We start from the raw sequence: 22,615 nt of genomic DNA, 5'->3' as shown, positions 1-22,615 counted from the left end.
AGCAAGCAGCACTGTAAGAATAACAAAGACGAAATGATTATCAAGTTTTCTCACCTCAGCGGCAATATTTGCCTCAATAATCCGGAGAGAGTCGTTCTGCACTTCTACTACAGCGAGTTGTGTTTCTAAGGATACTACGACACGGCTTGAAGCACCAGTCTCATCTTCAGCCATATCACGTGTTTCCTCCGCTACATCTGCGTAGTTGTTGGCAATGGCCACAAATGATTCAGTCACCTGTATTTAATAATCGTATAAATTAATGAGAAACGTGAGAAGCCTCTAAATTAAGAGGTTAGCAAGTGGTTCTAGGATTAATCTTACTGGTTGATTGCACAAATCCAATTAAAGTGATTAGTTAACACTGGTTTGACTTTAAAAAAATCTGAGCTAGAAGGTCACACTTGTCACCTGTGTCTGTGATATGTTACAAAAATGAAGCCCAGAAAACAATTATTTAGTGCTTCAAAATTTGAAATAAAAAGTGACCGGAAACACCATCTTTATTTCATTCCATACACTTATGTGTACTATTTAGGCGTCTATAAGATGCCTTTTTACAAAATCGAGGTTTGCCTTGTAGTTTTAGCTTTTCAATGATAATGGTTGTTTTCAGGGTTTATTAGTTCTAATACATGCACTTGTACATATGTTTCATCTTGGTTTGAGAATTTTTTTAAATCGGCTGCTCACAAAGTTAAACAATACCTTTAATGGTAATGTGTCAGTCTGGGTACATGTACTCACATATGTACTCACATTTACAGCTCCTTTTTTGCTGTGTATATAGTACCTAATACATGTACCCAAGGTTACTTTTTTATTTTCCGTTTTTTGATTTATTGTTCTACTATGTATGATTCTATTGAACTATAGTCATGATAGTAATTGTATTTTACAATCTACAACTGTTTTGTTTTTGGAAAGTCACGCAGATTGGAAAGATCTTCGGGTTATCGGTTTTTAGCCCCCCCCCCCTTCCCCCTTCCAGGCATCCATGTAAATGTACTCAGTATTGAAATGTTTGTGTTCTTTATGATTTATGTTTGATGATGCCGAATAGAATAAAAATAATACTAATAGCAGTAATAAAAATGATAATATTATTATCATTTTTTATCAATATTATCACTGTTATTCATTTTTGTTATGATTATTATCATTTTTATTATTGTTATCATAAAGATACTAGCTATTATAATAATAAGTGACTTTATTGATGTTTTTTATGTAATGGGTACAAGGTCATGGACATTTGTTGGTGAATGCAAAAATTTGTCTCAAAGCAAACTCAATATCAATAGCATATCGAGACCATGCAAGGAGAGATAACTCAGTTTCTCCGATGATGAAAATATATCTACTTAAACGTCAATTAATCAATAGTATCCAGACTCATTGGTCAGCTTATTCGGCTACCTACCTCTACATCTCTAGTATCTAATTCTACGATATCTTCCAGGAAATCTGCCACAATCTCCAAGCCTTCTGTTGAGATGGTCTCGGTCATGGTCGTAATTTCTGCCACTTCCTCCACCACCATTTCTGCGTTGTCTTCGGTAACTTCCTCCTGTTATATCAAAGGTGAATTGTATATGTAAATTAAAATTACTTTTGGACTCGGGTAAATATTGGCCGAAACACTGAATAGTCACAAAAGGGAAAACTTTTCAATTTAGTTAAGATTAACACTACTGCTTGTATATTCAAATTAATGCATAATATTGCAATGTGCGCTTCTGAATTCGATGGACTTATGTATAATGTCAGAGCTAACGAATCAAAGCTGATTGTGTAATGTTTTTTATAAAATAGTAGACTTACTTCTTATTAGCGTACTCTGGCTCAAGGGATCATATTATTAAACTCAGTGGAAGTCAATTGTGAAGTTCTATTATATTGGATATATCACTGCCTCGACATTCTCATGATTAACAATTGCATTTTCGATAGCAAAGCAGCTCCTACAACACAGGGCAAGACTGGTTTACCAAGGATAATAGACTAAATAAAACAGCTATTATCATTTTTGCACTATACTCATTCCATACACAATACAATATATTTCCTACTCTTTACTGAAAAAATACCTTAATCAAGTCATTTAATCATAAATCCTGGTTTCATTGTCCTGAACAGACTACACAACGTTCAATTCAATTCAATAATGGTTTATTAAAACATGCCTTGCAGCCAAAGGCTGAATAAAACATGTGTACAATTTACAAACCTGAAGTAGAATCTTGAGTAGTTCGTCGGCAGTAAGATTCCTTCCACAGTTCATCTGGGGTACCCAAACACAGGGACGAACTGTATCACCAACGCATATGGCTTCTATACGATAGTCCCCTATATAAACAGACAGAGAGTACGAAGAATACCAAATCGTAATGTATAGTTTATATTATATTTGCAAATCAAAGCAAGATGAAATTCAATTAAAACAAAAACTTATCGTCTAATTATTCCATACGAAATCATTAGAAAATGTTCAATAGATTTACATTTCTAAAATAAATTCGTATATCTCTGAAAATAGGCCAGATCGCCGGAGAATACTCGTCATTCTATAATGCAAACGTCTGAATGTGATATGTAATATATAATATAATTCAAATTATGTCAAAGGTATTTCTTTTCAAATATCAAAACGGCCGTATGCAATTTCATTTATAATCACCATTATTAATAATCCACAAACAGCTTAAATATGTCCAGATATTTCGTTAAGACAAAATTTCACAAAACAATTAAGCAACAATATCTTTATGGCTGGTAAATTGTAAAGTCCCCCTCATGAAAGTAAGAAAACATACTATTAATGGTATAATCAGGACAATTGGTATCAGTGGAGTTAGCCCTGCTGCCAATGTCTCCGGTATCAAACATGGCCTCATAACCATAGCTTGTGATGTAAGATCCCGCTGGGCAGGTCACTGTAAGGAAATCGAACAAAATCAATTAAATTTAAGAATCTTTTCTTGGACGTACGATTTCTTACATTGAAAAAAGGAGTTGCATATCTAGGCAGCTTCAGAATTGAAACTAAAAAAATGTAAGTTACGCCAAACACATCTTCAAAATTGGTGGGAAATAAAGAAAGGCAATTGCCATACGTACAATAACACCAATCCTACTATATCAAGGAATATAATTATTCTCTTTGAATTAAGTTGTCCTGGTGGGTGTTTCATAAAGATTTTCGTAAGTTAGGAGCGACTTTACGAATGATTGAGGTCCTAAATGCACAAGAAAGAAAATTTGGCGCCCATGAATTACTACAGGAAAGGATCACCAGTGACGTCGTTCGTGAAGTGGCTCGTAACTTGCAAACAGCTATAACACGCCAATCATAGGCTCTCAAATAAACACGTGTCCATACAGTATCAATTTCAGCACTGAATAGGGTCACATCTTCGAACAATACGCCCATGCATATCGTCAGGCATTGATATTCTACATCTAAGTCAAGGCCTTTTTTAAATGACATGCTTTATAATAAAAAACAAATATGAAAATCAAAAGGAGAACAGATATTATCCAAGGCAAGTGACAGGGACATTGAGGCCAATCATAAGTGCAACTAAGACCGTGGACGTGGATGGCATTGGATTGATTTAAGCCCTTATTGTTCTTCTTCTCGGGTCTCTTCACAAGTCATGCCCAGTGGAGGGAAAAGATCTAGCTTTGTGTTCAAAAGACATCAGATCTTTGGCAGTGCACGTCCCCGGTAGGAGCCTTGTCTAGATATACATGGAAGTTGTAATATTTGACATGTATATCTTGATAATCTTCACCTGCACTGAATGTCTGAATAGATGATGGATCTAGGAAGGTAGGATTTTCTTCAGCAAGATTTGTCATCGTCGAACGGATGATGGATAGCTGCTCACTGTCTGGTACTGAACCATTGTATATGTAGACACCAAACTCCGACACAACACTTCCAGAAGAAAGTGTATTCACGCTCACTGCTACACTGGAATCGAAGTTATTCTGCAGAGGAGTGGTGATCTGTAACCAACAAGTAAAGGGTCAATTGTTTGAGTGCTTGTCAAACTATATATTTGAATGGAAAACAAAACAGAATGGTAGGAGTTGACCATAACCCTTTAAAATATAGTTGCTTGAACTGGCAATTTTTTTAATAGATTATGACGAGAGATAAGGGTAGCTTTCCCATTTGTCCCTCTAATTTACTACCAGGAATTTACGGTCCTACCTCAAAGTAACATCCCCGAGCAGAAATCGGGATAAATGGTTCTTTACTTTTTAAAAAAAGATTGGATAAATAAAGGTATTATTAGGTTAAATCATTTGTTGAAGCAGGATGGTAATTTTCTCTCACATTCTGATTTTGTTTGTAAGTTTGATATTCATTGTAATTTTCTTGATTATTATTCTGTTATATCTGCCATACCAATTGAATGGAAAATGGTTTGCAAAGAACCTCCTAAAAAAAGTGAATTACCAAGAGGAAATTATACATGTATATAACATAAACAAGGTAACAAAAGTGTGTAAATATATTCATAAAACGTGTGTTGAGAAAATTTTTAAAATTCCTATTTCACAAAACAAATGGAAAAGTATTATTTCAGATCCAATCGTTACTTGGGACAAAATCTATATGATTCCTTTTAAATGTACTTTTTCAACAAAGCTTAGATATTTTCAGTACAAAATTTTTCATAATATTCTTGGCGTTAACAAGTACTTGAAAACTGTTGGTATATCACATTCTGATTTATGTTCCTTTTGTTCAGCACACACGGAAACTATTGCTCATTTATTTTGGGAATGTCCCCATACTCGTCGATTTTTAGATGATTTGGAAAAAAAAAACTCTTAAAAGTGAAATAAAATTATCTTTCAATGACTTTGTATTTGGCATACCAGCTGGAAATTTTTCTTTTAATTTTGATATTTTATATGCCAAATATTATATCTTTTCAACTAAATGTTTAAAAGGAAACTTATCATTCTCATCATTTCAAAAGAATTTAAGTATCAGCATGAGATAGAACGAACTATGTACATGCAACAAAATAAGTTTATTGTATATCTTGATGAATCGAGGCACATCGAGCTTATTTAAATTATGTATTGTGTATATGTATGATATTGAATTTGATGTACCACATACATTTTGCATATATGGGTTGTGGAGAAATATTGAATAAAGAATTTCTTTGAAAAAGAAAAAAAAAGAAATCGGGATAAAGATCGAACAGATCAGCACTTAATAAAAGTTAAAGGTATTTCAGATTAACAAATCAGTAAAATCTTTCGGGTGGTACAGTAACGCATCAAATAAGCTAATAGATATTACATTATCATACTCACGAAATTTATCAATTCATTGGACAGCTGAATAAAGTATGAAGATGTTCTATCCAATAGACTATTGTTGAAAGTCTTGGTTAAAAATGTAGCCATTACTACATAATTATCAACACCTAGAAAAAAAAGAAAACACATAAACTATCAATTGCTTCCAACATGTATGATTGAAATATATTGTTTGTTTATCCTTTTCAGTTGTGAAAGAAAAGTTAACATGTATGATGTTAACACGTATGATTGAAATATATTGTTTGTTTGTTTATTCTTTTCAGGTGTGAAAGAAAAGTTAAATAATGCCATACAATTTATATATAACCATTGCATAGTTGCATAGTAAGGAAGACTTTTGTAAGATTTCTAAGTAATTGGATAGTAAACCTTGGATAGCAATTTACAAGCTGGTAAGTACTGGAAAGTTGACATTGTAGCGTGCTGTTGGTAAGCAATGTATACAAGGTTCAGTGACGCAGAAATGGTAAAGAGCTGCGGCTCTTAAACAAACCTCACCACACTGCTACAGATTTCACCATTTTGGAAATTTCAAAGCAGTTGTACGACTTATCTCGAAAGATTTCGGAGCGCATGGATGAGTAGATTATGCCATGGATAAGTCTGTGTGTTATACTTCTTCACGGACGTAAATCTAGTTAAAGCCTGTTGCAGATTTCAGAAAATCGACTTTTTTATAACTTTGGCAGCTTCTCCATTTTGCGCAAAAAACCCATAGATTTCACATGTACCGTACATCCGAGTGAAGTTTGCGAAAAATATAACCTCACACAGCAGCTTCTCGGGAAAGGTTATCAATCAAATAATCAGATACGATAATTTAGACAGCGCTGCCATCTTTGAGTAAATGGACAGGTGCCCCAGAAATATGGCTCAATCATCTGGCTTAGCTTATAATGACGTGAAGGAAAGAGGATGTAAGAAGTTCAATAGACATAATTATGAAGCAAGATTAAACTATACCAAAAGACGGATACTTGTAGCACACTTTTTTAAAGTGCAATCTTTCATCCAAAAACTCCTGTTTGAGACTGAGCCCGCACATGTAGGCAAGGGTCTCTTGGGTTACAGCGAAATCATTCAGTCTCCTACAGGTTAGAACAAAACTCACCGTTAACCGTGAGCAACGCTTGATCCGTTGTAGCAGTGGTGTCATCTTCACCGACAGCAGAGCAGTAATAATATCCCTGATCTTCTGCAAGAGCTGGGTTGATCACTAATGGAGATTGGTTCTCACTGTTGGGGATAGGGGCACTATCCTTGAACCACCTGAAGCTCTGAGCGTTCTGGAAAGAACACGAGAAGGTGACCCGATCCTCAAAATCAACCATCTGAGACACGGGATTGGTGACAACCGCAAGGGGCTCTAAAAATGAGATATGATATTGCAAACAAAGTCATCTTCGATCCTAGCTCAATAACTATAGTTCAATAGTGATATGTATGGTTTATATTGCAGGCTCAACTCGTGTACATGTTGTAATAAAATGCCTTGAATAATCATCTAGAACATCATCATCTTCATCATCCCAATCAAAGCTATCACAAACTCCAATTGTTAGTAATTACGATGTAAAGCGACAAGAAACAAAGTATGAAGTACTACATAAATGTAACCATTATCAGTATTATTATTACGAAACAGTAATAATTATATATACACACACAAATGCGCCAGAATATCTTCCCGTGACAAATAATATGATTAAAGTGTACGATATGGGTAGACCTAGCACAATTGAATTCGGTTCATTTATCATTAAAAGTAAAACTGTGATCTTATCTTAGGGTTTAGAACAACACATTATTCCTCTTCCAACTACACAATTGCATATTCATCCAGTACTGCTCCCCCCCCCCCCCTCTTCCAAAAGAAGATAATCAGGCAGAATTCTTCTTCTCACCTTGTTCTACAATCACAGTGTTACAATTAACGTCAGTAAACGATTGTGGACAGGTGCATACATACGATGATCCGTCATCAGTATTGGTACATGTTCCTCCATTTTGGCAAGGTGACAGGGAACAAGGTTCTAAAGCTGTAGTTGAAATTGCAGGTAAAGTGAATTTCAGTTAGATCAATAATGCAAAGGGCCTTTGAAATATTTGTGTACATATAGTGTTGATACCAGTCACTCCATTTGGGCAAGGATGCACTGCGTTAAAATATCTATTTTGAGTTTCAAAAATTTCACTGAAGGAAACACATTAGTTTTGGTCATCATTTTAATTTCACGAAGAGTGTTGTAGTATATTAGTGTCTCCATCAGAACAGGGATACTTAGTTGGGTTATTTTTTTTCATGCGCATGGGGTATAACTTACCATATTGGCGGTATTCACAGGCCCAAAATGTATTTCTATGTCTTAAGTTCTCATAATTTCTTTCCCTGCACAAAAAGTGAACGTATAGAAAAGTCGACTCCTTTTACATTTAAACCAATTTTATTTCAAAGATTCCGAAGAATGAATATGTATTGACACTGATAGAGGTGTCTTTATGTGGCCATTACCATGGTTTGCTTATGAGAGTGAAATTTACATGTTATATGAATAGAGTTAAGAAAGTTGTTCATAATCAGACATAGAATTCCTTCATTAATTCGTTTGGGGAAAGAATTTTACACACAGGTATATGAAACAAAAGCTAATGTATGGTCAATCGTAAAAGGTCACGAAAGACCTTCAATCGTTTCCTGATGTCAGAACCATGGTTACATGATAAGAATCTGAGAAACACTTGAATACCATCAAGTTAAAAAAAAAACAAGGTCAAGATCACAATGGCTATTGATTTAAGGCTTACATACTACATATCCCATGTCAACTAGTTTCACCGTTTTAACTATGATATTAAGTCGACCGAGACTCCTCAATAATTACAACCTTTGTTTCCATGGAAACAATGAAGTTTGCGGATTATTCATTGCTTTCAATTTTGAAAACATTCATTGAACATGAATGATATACCGTACCTTCACAGAATGTGCCATTGCCGGAGAACCCCTCCATACACGTACACAGGAAGCTGCCACTTAAATCGTCACATTGAGCGTTGCTGTCACACACGGGAGGTGACAGGTTACATTCGATGATGTTCATGCATGTATATGTGGTTGTGTCACTCGTTATGGTGACATCCGTGGTGTATCCAGCATTGCACGAACAAGAGAAGGTGTTGATGCCCCCATTGCACGTCGATACCGTAGGGCAAGGGGAGAATCGCTGGCATATATCAATGACTAGAATGAAATACAATTAGTACAGAGATATATTATGATACAAAACAACTATGTGGATATGATATTTACGATTCCTCCGCTCTCACTGTTTAATTGAGATGGTTATGGAGGAATGCAAATAAGATACGAGCTTTAATCAACGTTTTTATACTTGAATGTTTCCTTTCCGTCTGACAATCTAACACAAGGGTCAAAAGCTAACATCTTCTAAACTTATGGGGATATCAAGTCTTGTTTTATATTTTTGATAGATAAGACTTAGCATATGTCAAAACACCACGAAGGCAACTAATCAGAAATGAAAATGTAAATAATCCAACACAAAAAATCAGTACGATAAGGATGCCGTTTCATTAAACCGCGTTTCAATTCTAGAACCTTGATGATCGTTGTAATTTGGCATTTGATTAGCTGATTTAATTTGTCACAGTTGCATTTACGATCGATGATTTCTGTTTTTTGTTTTAACCCATGTCTAGTTACCTTGGCAAGTGGGCAGATCAGCGGAAAGTTCACCGTTAGCCTGGCAACCGATGGAGGTGTTCCCGATGAGGTCATAGCCCGGCTGACATTCATACATGCACAGTGTGTTATAGTCTATCACCATCTCTTCACCACACTGAGTAGTGTTTGGTGTAGTCAGATTTGCTGGGAACATTGGGATGCTGCACGTCACAACTGCCGAAGTTGATAATACATAAAAACAGAACTTATGATTTTTACACAAACCCCATTTTCAATGAGAAGGCCAAGGTAGGGAGACTAATTTATGAAGAACTTATTAAGATAGGTACATATGTGGTAGGAATGATTACCTTTCCAAACGCTTAATGTTCTATAATTCAATATAGCCATAAATACTATCTTATTTAACACAATTTTAAATATTCTCTAGACTTCCCTCTGCGCAACATCGTATTGAAACTACATGTGTCTGATATTGAATGGAAAATACAAATTAAGTCCAGTGCACTTTCCACTTCCCATTGTTCTATCATGTCTATAGTCATTTTTCATGCGCATACGACCACAATACAGATAAATCATAAAAAGGTACACATCCCCACAAGATGGATTGTCAAATCTCAAGCCCATGTTAAAGTTATGTACAGGTTTGTACTTAAGATAACATAATTTTGTATGGACAATAAAATGTGGGTCACTGCTATCACTATCAATTCCAGTGGCACCATGAACCGAAACCGAACAAGTTAGATGGGATACAAAATTGCGCGTGTGACAAAATCTATTAAATGTCTAAAGCAAGGAATTTTTTTGAACTTTTCAAAATAAAAATCTAATTAAGTGATACTTTTGTCATTTTTTTAAGAAAAGTCATGGCTAATCCTTTTCATTAACTTTCTCTATTTTCATCTTACTCTATTCAAGTCCCCCTCCCTCATTTTTATATTAGTGGTTGATTTTGTTTACCATTGATTCACAATTTACAAGTTTGTCGATAATATAAGAAAATGTGATGGGAAAGCTTTCGAATGCGTGCTAAAGAGTTGATCATGTTGCTATAAGTAGTTTTTATGCAGGGTCAAATATTTCATGCTCTTATTTTCACAATCTCTGGCTTCCGAGCGTTTCGAAAAAAAAATATATATATTTCCTACAAAAACAAAATGCATTGTGAGCATTTCAGTCGCTAACAACTTTAGAAAATGCAAATTTAAAAGCACATGAAGAAATGATAACGACCAGGAATTTCCCATAACTTGGCATTTTTGAAGCTGGAAATGAAAGTAAAAGTGCTTACTGTAAGATCCGATGCAAGGATTTGCCAATATAACATATAATTTCTTGATATTCTCATCCTCCAATGATTCACGACTGAAAATACTACTTGTTCCATAAAAAATACGTACAATTTTTTTTTAAATGGACACAAATTTAGAATTTTTTTCTACTTCAAAACAATTTAACCACGATAAAGAATATAATATATAAAACATGTAGTTTGCACAGCACATTATTATCTGTATTTGGGTGTTTCTCACTGTTACAGGTTGGAATATCATGGAAAAAGTTTCCGCTGGCCAAGCAACTCAACGGTGACATCCCTTGTAAAGTATATAGTATCCCTAAATTAGACCCCAAAGTAGCCAATCTGGAATAAAATTATTGGAAATGGTTTTTTGACTGATTTGAGTAGGTATGGGTGTCAACATTTACCCAAAAAAAGTTAGGAGGAATACAGGTTGGGGAAAGTGCTTTTTTTCAAGGTCAAAGGTCAATGACCTTTTCATATATACTGTATAATGGTATCTCTGAGATGGAAAGGTGCAGGTTGGTGATAATGGTGTCAAAATGCAAAAATTCTTACCAGAATATAAAATAGAATAAAATTAAGTACCTAGAATGCACATTCACCGATGAAATTCAAGGTCAAAGCCTTTCAAAGGTCAATGACCTTTTTTTACATTATATACCATACTGCATCCCTGAGATGATAAGGTACAGGCTGGCGATCATGGTGTCAAAATGTACAGATTCTTATAAGAAGATAAAATAGAATGAATTCAAGTACTTAGAATTGACATTCACCAATGAAATTTAAGGTCAAAGGTTTTAAAAGGTCAATGACCTTTTTACATAATATTTACCATACTGTATAATGGTATCTATGAGATGAAAAGGCAAAGGTTGATGATCATGGTGTCAAAATGCACAGATTCTGACCAGAAGACCAAATGAAATAAAATTAAGTACCTAGAATGCACATTGACCCATAAAATTTAAGGCTAAAGGTCAATGACCTTTTATACATTATATACCATATTATATAATGGTATCTCTAAGATAAAACGGCGAAGGTTGGTGTTTTTGGTGTCAAAATACACAGATTCTTACAGGAAGATTAAATAAAATTAAGCATCAAGAATTTACATTCACCTTTAAAATTCATGGACAAAGGTCAATGTCCTTTTTAACATAAGATAATGATAATGGTATCTCTGAGATAAAACATCACAGGTTCGTAATCTTGGTGCCAAAATGCACAGATTTGTACCAGTAGATTAAACAACACCAAAATCAGTATACAGAATATTGTTTCACCCTTGAATTCCAAGTTCAGATGAAATTACATACATACATATATATGTGTGTGTGTATAATCTGTATGACATAAAAAATAACAAAACATTTATCCTATGTGTTCATATCTGTGATAATGTAAATAAAGATGGCTAATTTGTAATGAAAACATGGAGGTTTCATAATTTCAGTCTGAAGTAAGATCATGGAGAATGTATTTAGGGGTCAGAGGTCAATGAACTCTTTCCAAAATATCAGTGGAAATTAAGTTTAAAAAAGGGGATAACCAAATAACAATTCTTCATATACTGCGATGCATTTCCAAAAGCAATGAAAAGAAATGAAATGGATTACACAATTTGAAATTTGATGCATCATTATATCAAGGTTGTCGTGTCTTTTTCTCTCCAGCGATAGTACATTCATCTCATTAGCTTAATCTTCTGAAAATGGATAGGATAGGTCTAAATCTCATGTCACAGCTAGCATCATCTGAGAGCATTTCCAAACAGCAGAGGGATGATGATGAAGATGAAATGAAGGCCATCATTTGAGCTGCAGTTTTTGTCATAGTAAATGGCATGTATCTCAACTTTAACAAAGATAAATTCCCATATTATTTTTAATTACCTCTCATTGCGAGCTGCCAGAATCTCTTGAGATGCTAATGCTGCATGACAAAACTTCATATCTGCTCTCTAGCTCCGTAGGTCACCCATGATGCTATTTCTACTAGGTATCAGTTTGTACAAGGATCATGTATTTGGTCCAGAACAACTGATTGTTATCATGCATAGTAATGAAATTCAAAAGGAGATAATAGTTTACAAGTACACATCCATTGACCTAACAACACTCCTACAGCACCACTTCCAGTTCTTGAGGATGAAGCTGTGCAACATATAAGTAATAATATAGATCCTGGTATGTAATCCCTTTACAGAACATAAGGCTTTCATTGAATGGGCCAAATCAAAGTCCTGAAAATGTAAGAAGGTTTCCAAGAGTTTGATTACTCTTTGCTGAAGTTGAGACACTTAATTCCATTTACTATGACAAAAGCTGCAGCTCTAATGATTGCCTTATTTCAACTCTTCATCATTGTCCCTGGCTATATGAAAATGTTCTTGGATGATGCCTATCTTTTCCATTTACAGCTTAAGTTATAGTATATAGTATTGATTGTAGCATTTGAGGTTAGTGAAATATTGCTACAGAGAAATCGGTACCTTGATTTACATTTATAAAATGCGTATCTAAATGCTGCTACTTTAGACAACTTCACCATTTCAAATTATATCATACATGATTTTTTTTTACACTTTTGGCAATGCATTACTACAGTATAAATTAAAGAGTGCTATTTGATTTAAATTTCACCTCGAACTTGTATTTTGACATCATCATTGGTCCAGGAATCAACTGTTAAATTTCTGTTCATTTTCCACGCAGGTGAGTCTTTTTCCCATCAGAATCACTATATACCTACATGCCACAATCAAGTTATCGACCCATTTACTTAAATTTCCAGCCGTTTTTGACATAGTTCATTGACCTCTAACCCCTAAATATATTTTTCATGGCCATTATTTATCCTTATTTCGAAGTGAAATTATTAAACATCCAAGTTTTCATTACAAATAGCTATTTTTCTTTCTATTATTCACAAAAAAATGTGAATATAATGGATTAATTTTTGGGGGGGAATCATGAATGGATATATCAATATTTATTAACTTTTGACCTTTGACATTGGATGTCAAAGGTAAAGGATAATTCTTTAATATTATTTTGTGCCTTTTTATCTTCTTGCAAAAATTGCTTTTTGACACCAAAATCACCAACATGCAGCGTTTTATCTCAGAGATACCATTATACGATATATATAGCCTATGTAAATAAGTCATTAACCTTTGACCTTGAACTTTATGGATTAATATGCACTCAGGGTACTTATTTTCATTTTATTTAGTCTTCCTGTAAGAAACTCTGCATTTTGACACCAAGATCACTAACCTGCGCCTTTTCATCTCAGAGATACCATTATACGATATATATAGCCTATGTAAATAAATAGGTCATTAACCTTTGACCTTGAACTTTATGGATTAATATGCACTCAGGGTACTTATTTTCATTTTATTTAGTCTTCCTGTAAGAAACTCTGCATTTTGACACCAAGATCACTAACCTGCGCCTATTCATCTCAGAGATACCATTATACCGTATATGGTATATAATGTAAAAAAGGTCATTGACCTTTGAAAAGTTTTGACCTTAAATTTCATTGGTGAATGTACTTGATTTGATTTTATTTGATCTTCTTGTAAGAATCCGTGCATTTTGACACCAAGATCATCAACCTGTGCCTTTTCATCTCAGAGATACCATTATATCAAAATTTCAAAATTAAGATTCTTGACTCGGCTGTCAGTAGAGCTGTGGATAAAAAAATGTCAGAGTTAATTGAACGCTTGGACAAACTGCAGAGCTCCATCTACGACCTGCAAATGGAAATGGATTCCAAGAATAGAGAGATTCATAATCTAACAAAAGTCACCACAACACAAAAATCCCAAATCGAAATGCTTGATCGAAGTGTTAACAGTCTAGAGCAATATTCTCGTAGGTCATGTATCCGAATCCTAGGTAATAATGAAACACAAGGAGAAAACACAGACAACATTGTTTCAGACATCTGTCAGTCAAAGCGCGGAATTCAGATTGATGTAACCAGAGATATTGACAGATCACACCGTACAGGAAGAGCAAGGCCACAGTCCTCAGACCATCCGCTGTCTCCGCGTCCAATAATCGTGAAACTTACTTCATATAGGAAAAGGAAAGAAATACTCCAAAAGAGAAGGCTTCTGAAGGGGTCTGGCATCATCATCGTGGAGGATCTCACTGTGAGAAATCAGAAACTGTTGAAAAAAACACGTGAACACAGTAAAGTTGTGCAGTGCTGGTCATCCGATGGTCGCATCATCGCCCTGCTACCAGCCCAAGGAGGGAAGTCCATGACTAAGCTGATTACCTGTGAAGAAGATTTGAATAAACTATAAATTTGAAACAAACAGAACACGAACAGAACAATACAAAAAGAAATGCATGTAATAAACATTTGTCTTCACTTCTTAAATGAATTATTATGTGGGTAATACCACACCGAACATATCTTTTACCCCGGTGAACTCCATGCATGTTTTAATGATATTGCCTTTTTTCACATTCTTATGTACTTTTATGAATATTGATGTTTTTTATTTATTTTTTGTTTGTTGTTGTTAAATGTCTACGTGTAATTTTTTTAGAGAATGCCTAAACAATTGCAACCATGACTTAAACATCTTGCATGAATTTCTATCGCTTGATAATTTTGAATTTTCTCCTTGTAAGAAATATTTCACTCCTGATGAGTTTAACACATATATTGAGAGTAGAGCAAAATCTACAAATCCCTTTTCATGTATCCACTTGAATTCAAGAAGTCTACTCAATAATTTTGATAATATAATTTTATTTTTAAACAGTGTGAAACTTAAACCTACAGTAATTTGTGTCACGGAAACCTGGTTCCGGGAGCACACTATACACCCTTTGTGTAATATAGATGGATATAGTTTTGAAGGTGTTAGCCGTTTATCAAGAAGAGGGGGAGGAGTTGGAATTTTTGTAAATAATAGTGTGCAATACATAAGACGCTCCGACTTAGAACACAATGATAGTTGTATCGAAAGTGTATTTGTGGAAATCGTCAATAATAATTCTGGTATTATTGTTGGTTCAATCTATAGGCCCCCAGATCAGTCAATTGATGATTTTTTTGAGAGATGCTCAAATGTTTTACGTATTGTAAATAATGAAAATAAAATAGTTTATTTATTAGGTGATTACAATATCAATTTATTGAATGTGGGTTAAGTGCAATATGTTGATAATTTCATTAATTTATTATTATCCCATCATATGTATCCATTGATTGACCATCCTACCAGAATCACGGATGACACAATCTCTTTACTTGATAATATAATCACCAATGATATACATGCAGACAAAGTTGAATCGGGAATACTAATAACTGACATCAGTGATCATTTACCTGTATACTCTATTAGCTGGAACGACATCAACACACAGCAAAATTTGGATAAACCGCTTCGAATAATCAATGACAATAGTATTAAGTGTTTTTTAAGATCTCTTCTAATGGTCAATTGGTCTTGCCACAATAATAATCCAAACGCAAATTACGTGCAATTTTTAGGTAAGTTTTTAAATGTATATAATTCATGTTTCCCCTTGGAATATTTGAAGAAAAGACCTAAAAAGAATAAACCATGGATTAATTTTGATATTCGAAAGTTGTCAAAGAAAAAATGTCGTTTATATCGACTCTATCTAAAAAATCCATCACCATATCGAAAAGAAGTGTACAGAAAATGTAGAAATAAAGTCAGTAATATGATTAAAGAAGCTAAAAAACATTATTTCTTGGAAAGTTTTGCAAATTCCAAAGGAAATATGAAAAAAACTTGGAATACTGTTAATTGTGCAATGGGTCGTGCAAATAAAAAGTGCAATATTGATTTTTTGAAATGTAATAATCAAGTATTATATGATACCTCTGATATTTGTAATGTATTCAATGAATATTTTATCAATATTGTAACTGAAATGAATTTTCCTGTTGATCAGGGTAATAATTTAAATTTGAATTTTTGTAGATATTTGGATAGAAATCCAAGGACTTGTTTTTTCAAACCAATCACTTGTACTGAGATAATTGATATTGTGTCAAACATAAAAAGTGATTGCAGTCCTGGTGGGTGTTTCATAAAGCTGTTCGTAAGTTAAGAGCGACTTTAAGAACGACTGGTGATCCTTTTTTGTGGTAAATGGTATATTTATGGGCGACGGTTTAGCGCGTAAGAAAGGATCACCAGTCGTTCGTAAAGTCGCTCTTAACTTACGAACAGCTTTATGAAACGGCCCCCTGGGTATGATGATATAAGTATCAAGGTTATAAAAAAATCAATACATATTTTATGTCAACCCCTTTGTGCAATATTCAATCAATGTTTAGATCTCGGTATATTTCCCGATGAATTAAAGATTGCTCGTGTTGTTCCTGTATATAAAAATGGTCCAAGTGAAAACGTTTCAAATTACAGACCCATATCAGTCTTGCCAATTTTTTCTAAGATTTTAGAAAAGTGTATATATAATAGATTATTTGATTTTATTAACAAGTGCAATATATTATCTCTCCATCAATACGGTTTTCGTGCTGGTCATTCAACATCTTCGGCTCTTATTGATTTTGTCCATACTGTTACAAACGCACTTGATGATAAGAAATATTTGATAGCAATGTTTTTAGATTTGAAAAAGGCTTTCGATACAGTTGATCACGCTATTTTATTGAAAAACTCGAATTGTATGGCATAAGAGGTAATGTACTTAAATTATTTAAAAGTTATCTATCTAACAGAAAACAATATGTTGAAATATCCAAATGCAAATCACAGCTTCAGATTATCTCATGTGGGGTTCCTCAAGGTTCTATTTTAGGACCGCTGTTGTTTCTCCTCTTCATTAATGATCTTAGTAAAGTATCCAACTTGTTACATTGTATTATGTTTGCTGACGACACTAGTCTGTTTTTATCTCACACAAACTATCATGTTTTACACAATTTATTCAATTCTGAACTTGAATTAATATCTAAGTGGTTTTATGCAAACAGAATGAAAATTAATCTTGCCAAAACCAATTATATGATATTTAGTAATTTATGTTTACCAGATAGTCTTTCAATTAGAATGTGCAATACAGATATTAAGTGTGTATCGTCAGTAAAATTTTTAGGAATAACAATAGATAATAAATTTACATGGAAAAATCATATTGATAATCTGTGCAATAAGCTTGCCAAAAATATAGGGATTATGTATAGATTAAGATCATTTCCCAAGGAGATATTAAAACTGATGTATTATGCTATTAAATATCCATACCTCAATTATGGTATTCTAGCCTGGGGAAGTGCAAGTAGCATTCACATTTATAGATTATATATTTTACAAAAACGTGCAATAAGAATTATGTCTCATGCTCCTTATCTTGCCCATACGAATCCTTTATTTGTCGAATTGAATGTATTAAAATTTTGTGATATTCATGCATTTCAAATTCTTATATTTATGTATTTATGTAACAATAACCTCTTGCCAGATTATATCAAAACATTTTTTAAGTTCAATAGTGATTTCCATGGATACAACACAAGAAATGCAAAGGATTTTCATCTACCTAAGCCAAGACTCTCATCTTTTAAAAACTCAATTTTATTTCAAGGACCACAACTATGGAATTCTGTTTCTGTAGATATCAGGCAATCAGTTTCATTAAATGTTTTTAAGTCAAAATCAAGGCAAATTATTTTAAATAGTTATTCATAAAGTTTGTTTGTATAAATTTAATTTAGGCATATTAGGCAACCCCCCCCCTTTTATGTTGTAGTTTAGTGATTTTTTTTCTTTGTTATTAAAGTCTTTGATTATTATGTTATAGGGTCAGCTAATCACAAGGCTCGTTCCTTTCTTGCTGTCCCTCTCATCATCAATCCAATGTTTATTTCTATTTGTTGTTGTTTTTCTATTTTGTTAATACGATTCTTTGTATATGTTGTGTTTTTGTATGGCTTTTTATGAGAAAATAAATTGAAATTGAATTGAAAAATTGAAATTGAATATCGTATATGGTATATAATGTAAAAAGGTCAATGACCTTTGAAAGGCTTTGACCTTGAAAGGTTTCGTTTCATGTGCATTCTGGGTACTTAATTTCATTTTATTTGATATTGTGGTAAGAATTTGTGCATATTGACACCATTATCACCAACCTGCGCCTTTTCATCTCAGAGATACCATTATACAGTATATATGAAAAGGTCATTGACCTTTGACCTTGAAAAAAGCACTTTCCCCAACCCGGATTCCTCCTAACTTTTTTTGGTAAATGTTGATACCCATACCTACTCAAATTAGTAAAAAAACTATTTCCAATAATTTTATTCCAGATGGTTACTAATTACGGGATACTATCCATTTTCGCATGAAAATTAACATGATGTATTGTATGCAACTTGTTGTCCCATAGGACATGATGTTGAAAGAGGTGGTAGCAAGTGTGGTACGCCACACGTCTCAACTGTGAAATACAATTCAATAACAATATGCAGTACAAGTAATATACCTGAAAAGTAATACATGTTTAAAAACCGAATGAGTACTATTCAATAAAGGCAATCATATGCAATGTAATGTAATTCCTAACACTGTATGTACATCATCAAAAAGTCGTCAGTATATAATGCTAAATTAAAGGTAATGCTAATGTCCAAACTCACTTTCACACGTTGGTAAGCTTTGAGAAAGAGACGAGTTAGCGAGACATGATACTGATGAAGATCCAACCAGGTTGTATCCCGTATCACATGAAAATGAGCAGGTTTGTGTGTAATTGATGGATTGTCCCCCATTGCACTGTGACGTCATAGTTGACAAGTGTGACGGAAGCTCAGGTATGGAACAAGATACGACTAGAAACAAAAATAAAAATAGATTACTTTAAGCTAATTCACTGAGAATTCACTGAGAATGATGTTGATTGAAAGCAGTTCACTTGCTCAGAGTGTCAAGGCCACCAGTTCTTCAAAGAACTATCATCCAGAAGATTACCCAACAGCCTTTTCTAAAGGGGTAAACTCAAAGCCCTTTCATTTATACCGGGTTCATTTCAACAGGGACTGTCCAAAACACTGTTTGAACTTATTAAAAAATGATGAAACAATTTCATAATCAAACATAAGGATGAAGCTTACCTGAACAGGTAGGAAAAGATGGTGATACTTGTCCATTACTCTGGCAAGTAATAGTACTACTACCAACTAAATTGTATCCTTCAGAACACTCGAATGTACACATTGAATTAAAGTCAATGGAGCTTCCAGCGTCACAGTCTACAGAAGATAGTTCTTGGGAGAATACCACAGGAAGAAGACAGGTCACAACTGAAAGAAAGATAAAATTGAAAAAAGAGGCCCGTATTCAGAAGCATGGTTTTACTTAGGTCATGGTCTAACTCTGTGTCAATATCATAGGAATTTAAATCTTTCTAACTTGAATTACATTTCATGTTTCCTGTCCTTGCTTAATAATAATAATAATATGCAACATTTATATAGCGCTTAATACAAATGTTTCTAAGCGCTGCATACTATTACCCCGGCTTTAGCACGGCTACCCTGATCGGGCGCATCGAGCATTCCAAGGAATTTCTTCCTACCGGGTACCCATTTACTACACCTGGGTCGAGAGTGGCAAATGTAGATAAACGCCTTGCCAAAGGACGCTAGTGCTGCGGTGGGATTTGAACCCCGGTCCTTGTGGTTCACAGTCCGGAGACTTATCCACTGAGCCACAACACCTCTACTTGGTTCCTTCCTCATATTTAAATTATGAACAAGATAAAATGATCTATTTCAATATCTATTTCCAGTCATTATAAGTTCTTTGAGTGTCAAATGAGTTGAAAAAATGATCACAATCAATTGGCTATCTATAGTTTAACCGCAACTTTAAAACAAGAGTTCAGAATACGGGCCATAGATCCTAAGTATTCATGTCATGAAAACTTAAATTCCTCACAATGATACATCGATGTGTTAAAATAATATCATACATTGCATGCCAAACTACATACACATAATACCAAATAGGAAAACTGAAACTGCATAACATATAAATATACTCACTTTGGCAGGTTGGTATATAATCAGAAAAGTTTCCGCTGGCCAGGCAAGTCAAAGATGGCATTCCTTGTAGAGTATAGCCATTTTCGCATGAAAATTCACAGGATGTATTGTATCCAACTTGTTGACCCATCGGACATGAGGTTGAAAGAGGTGATAGCAGCTGTGGTACGTCACACGTCTCAACTGTGAAATACAATTCGATAACACTATTCAGTACAGGTAACATACCTGAAAAGTAATTAATACTTAGTTACCAAATGAGCACCATAATATGCAATGTACGCATTAATGTAACGTTATTTCTAACAATGCACTGTACATCATCAAAAGGTTATTATTTTAGAGGGATTTAGGATTCCGAGACATGTGCGCTGGCGACAATAGCTCCGATCGAAAATATACATGTCAAGCTAAACATAAAAGTTAATCTTCGAAACTAAATAAACCCTAATCATATTCTTTACACTATTCTGAATAAAAACTCAATCACAATCAGAACTCTAACCCTATGCCCTCTGAGATAGCAAATGCTGCAGGGGTATAATTATGATATGTTATGTCGTACCACCAGAATTTAAATATGTTCAAGCCTTTACATTGCTAACTATTATATCCTGAAAATTATTGTCAAGAATGCTAAGATCCAAACTTACTTTCACACGTTGGTAAGCTGTCAGAAAGAGACGAGTTAGCCAGACATGTTACTGATGAAGATCCAACCAGATTATATCCCGTATCACATGAAAATGAACAGGTTTGTGTGTAATTAATGGATTGTCCCCCATTACACTGTGACGTCATAGTTGACGAGTGTGACGGAAGCTCAGGTATGGAACAGGATACAACTACAAACAGAAATAAAAGTAGATTACTTTAATCTAATTCACTGACAATGATGTTGATTGAAAGCAGAGTTCACTTACTCGGAGTGTCAAGGCCACCAGTTCTTCAAGGAACTATCATCCAAAAGATTACCCGACAGCCTTTTCTAAAAGGGTAAACTGAAAGCCCTTTCATTTATTCAAATTATGTATTGTGTATATGTATGATATTGAATTTGATCTATCACATACATTTTGCATTTGTTTATATGCGTTGTGGAGAAATATTGAATAAAGACTTTCTTTGAAAAAGAAGAAAACATAATTGTTATTCATTTATGGAAAATGTTCTTTCTTTAATGTTATGAGTCCAATTAGCAATATCATAAGATAACGAATAGTTCTGATGACAGAGACACGTTTAATGTACATTGTTCATGAATAAAATGGCAATCTTTTAAGTTTCAATTGTGTTGATAGTTGTATTACCGTTACATGTCGGCGGTGATTCAGTTAAGGTTCCATTACTCTGACATCTGACACTCTCACTGCCAATCAAATCATATCCTTCTGAACATTCAAAGGTGCACGTGGTATCGAATTCAATAGAACTTCCTCCGCTACAGTTTCTAAACTTCGAAGACAGTTCAGGATGGAATACTTCTGGAAGTGGACACATTACAACTGAACAAAAGAAGACGAAGAAGGAAAATATGAAACACTGCATGTCCCGATACTCAGAGTCAATTCCAAGGAGTGTGTATTTGTAAGAGGAGATGATAGCGCAGTGTCTTCTTTTAAAATAAGTGACCGACAAATCACCAACCAGGTTGATTTCAATATCCCATTATAATAAACAACGTGCATCGCACGAATCTGTACTTGACATGACAAAGTATCTTGCATATTGAATGGTAAACGCGGAACCCCAAAGATAACAATTTTTAAAAAGTCGAGATGAATTTGTTAATGCACCAACAAGTTTGTATGTATCAAATTGCAATTGAGCTGTAAGCTGAATTATTTGAAAGCGAATGGAATTACAGCTGTTTCTTTGTTATGAATAATACACAATTTCCCTTTGAAAAATTTATAGCTTTTTTTTCTTCATGTATATACATGATTAGGGAAAGAAGAAAAGAGAAAGACGGGTCATTTACACAATATAGCTGATAAATTTCAATGGAGAGAAAAAAAATCAAATGGAAATAAGTCTAATTTAACGTGTTCTTAGTGGAAACCGGGTTATATCGGCAAGTTTATTTTTGTAAAGTTGCCCCATAAGGAATTCTACAACATGAAAACTGAACACTCTGATTTACGTTGCAACAC

The 22,615-nt window shown here is 34.1% G+C and overlaps 1 protein-coding gene across 2 annotated transcripts in view; it reads right to left on the bottom strand.

Annotated features, from left to right (window-relative positions):
- Positions 1-22,615, bottom strand: part of LOC121423655 — an 88,420-nt gene that overhangs the window by 15,521 nt on the left and 50,284 nt on the right. The window contains exons 51-65 of one of the 2 annotated variants that reach the window (XM_041619069.1): positions 21,773-21,967; positions 21,116-21,307; positions 20,463-20,645; positions 19,530-19,718; positions 19,056-19,247; positions 9,080-9,274; positions 8,330-8,596; positions 7,260-7,394; positions 6,467-6,721; positions 5,347-5,459; positions 3,798-4,014; positions 2,817-2,936; positions 2,231-2,349; positions 1,424-1,570; positions 55-237 (exon numbers count right to left, since the gene is read on the bottom strand). In XM_041619069.1, the coding sequence (XP_041475003.1) occupies positions 55-237; positions 1,424-1,570; positions 2,231-2,349; positions 2,817-2,936; positions 3,798-4,014; positions 5,347-5,459; positions 6,467-6,721; positions 7,260-7,394; positions 8,330-8,596; positions 9,080-9,274; positions 19,056-19,247; positions 19,530-19,718; positions 20,463-20,645; positions 21,116-21,307; positions 21,773-21,967 (2,702 nt within the window). The remainder of the gene's footprint in view (positions 1-54; positions 238-1,423; positions 1,571-2,230; positions 2,350-2,816; positions 2,937-3,797; positions 4,015-5,346; positions 5,460-6,466; positions 6,722-7,259; positions 7,395-8,329; positions 8,597-9,079; positions 9,275-19,055; positions 19,248-19,529; positions 19,719-20,462; positions 20,646-21,115; positions 21,308-21,772; positions 21,968-22,615) is intronic. The other variant, XM_041619070.1, reaches the window with a different exon arrangement.

The sequence above is a fragment of the Lytechinus variegatus genome, chromosome 11, assembly GCF_018143015.1.
Source record: "Lytechinus variegatus isolate NC3 chromosome 11, Lvar_3.0, whole genome shotgun sequence".
In the NCBI taxonomy this organism is placed as follows: domain Eukaryota; kingdom Metazoa; phylum Echinodermata; class Echinoidea; order Temnopleuroida; family Toxopneustidae; genus Lytechinus; species Lytechinus variegatus.
Note: the sequence above shows the minus strand (reverse complement) of the source record. Positions and strands in the feature narration are given on the sequence as shown.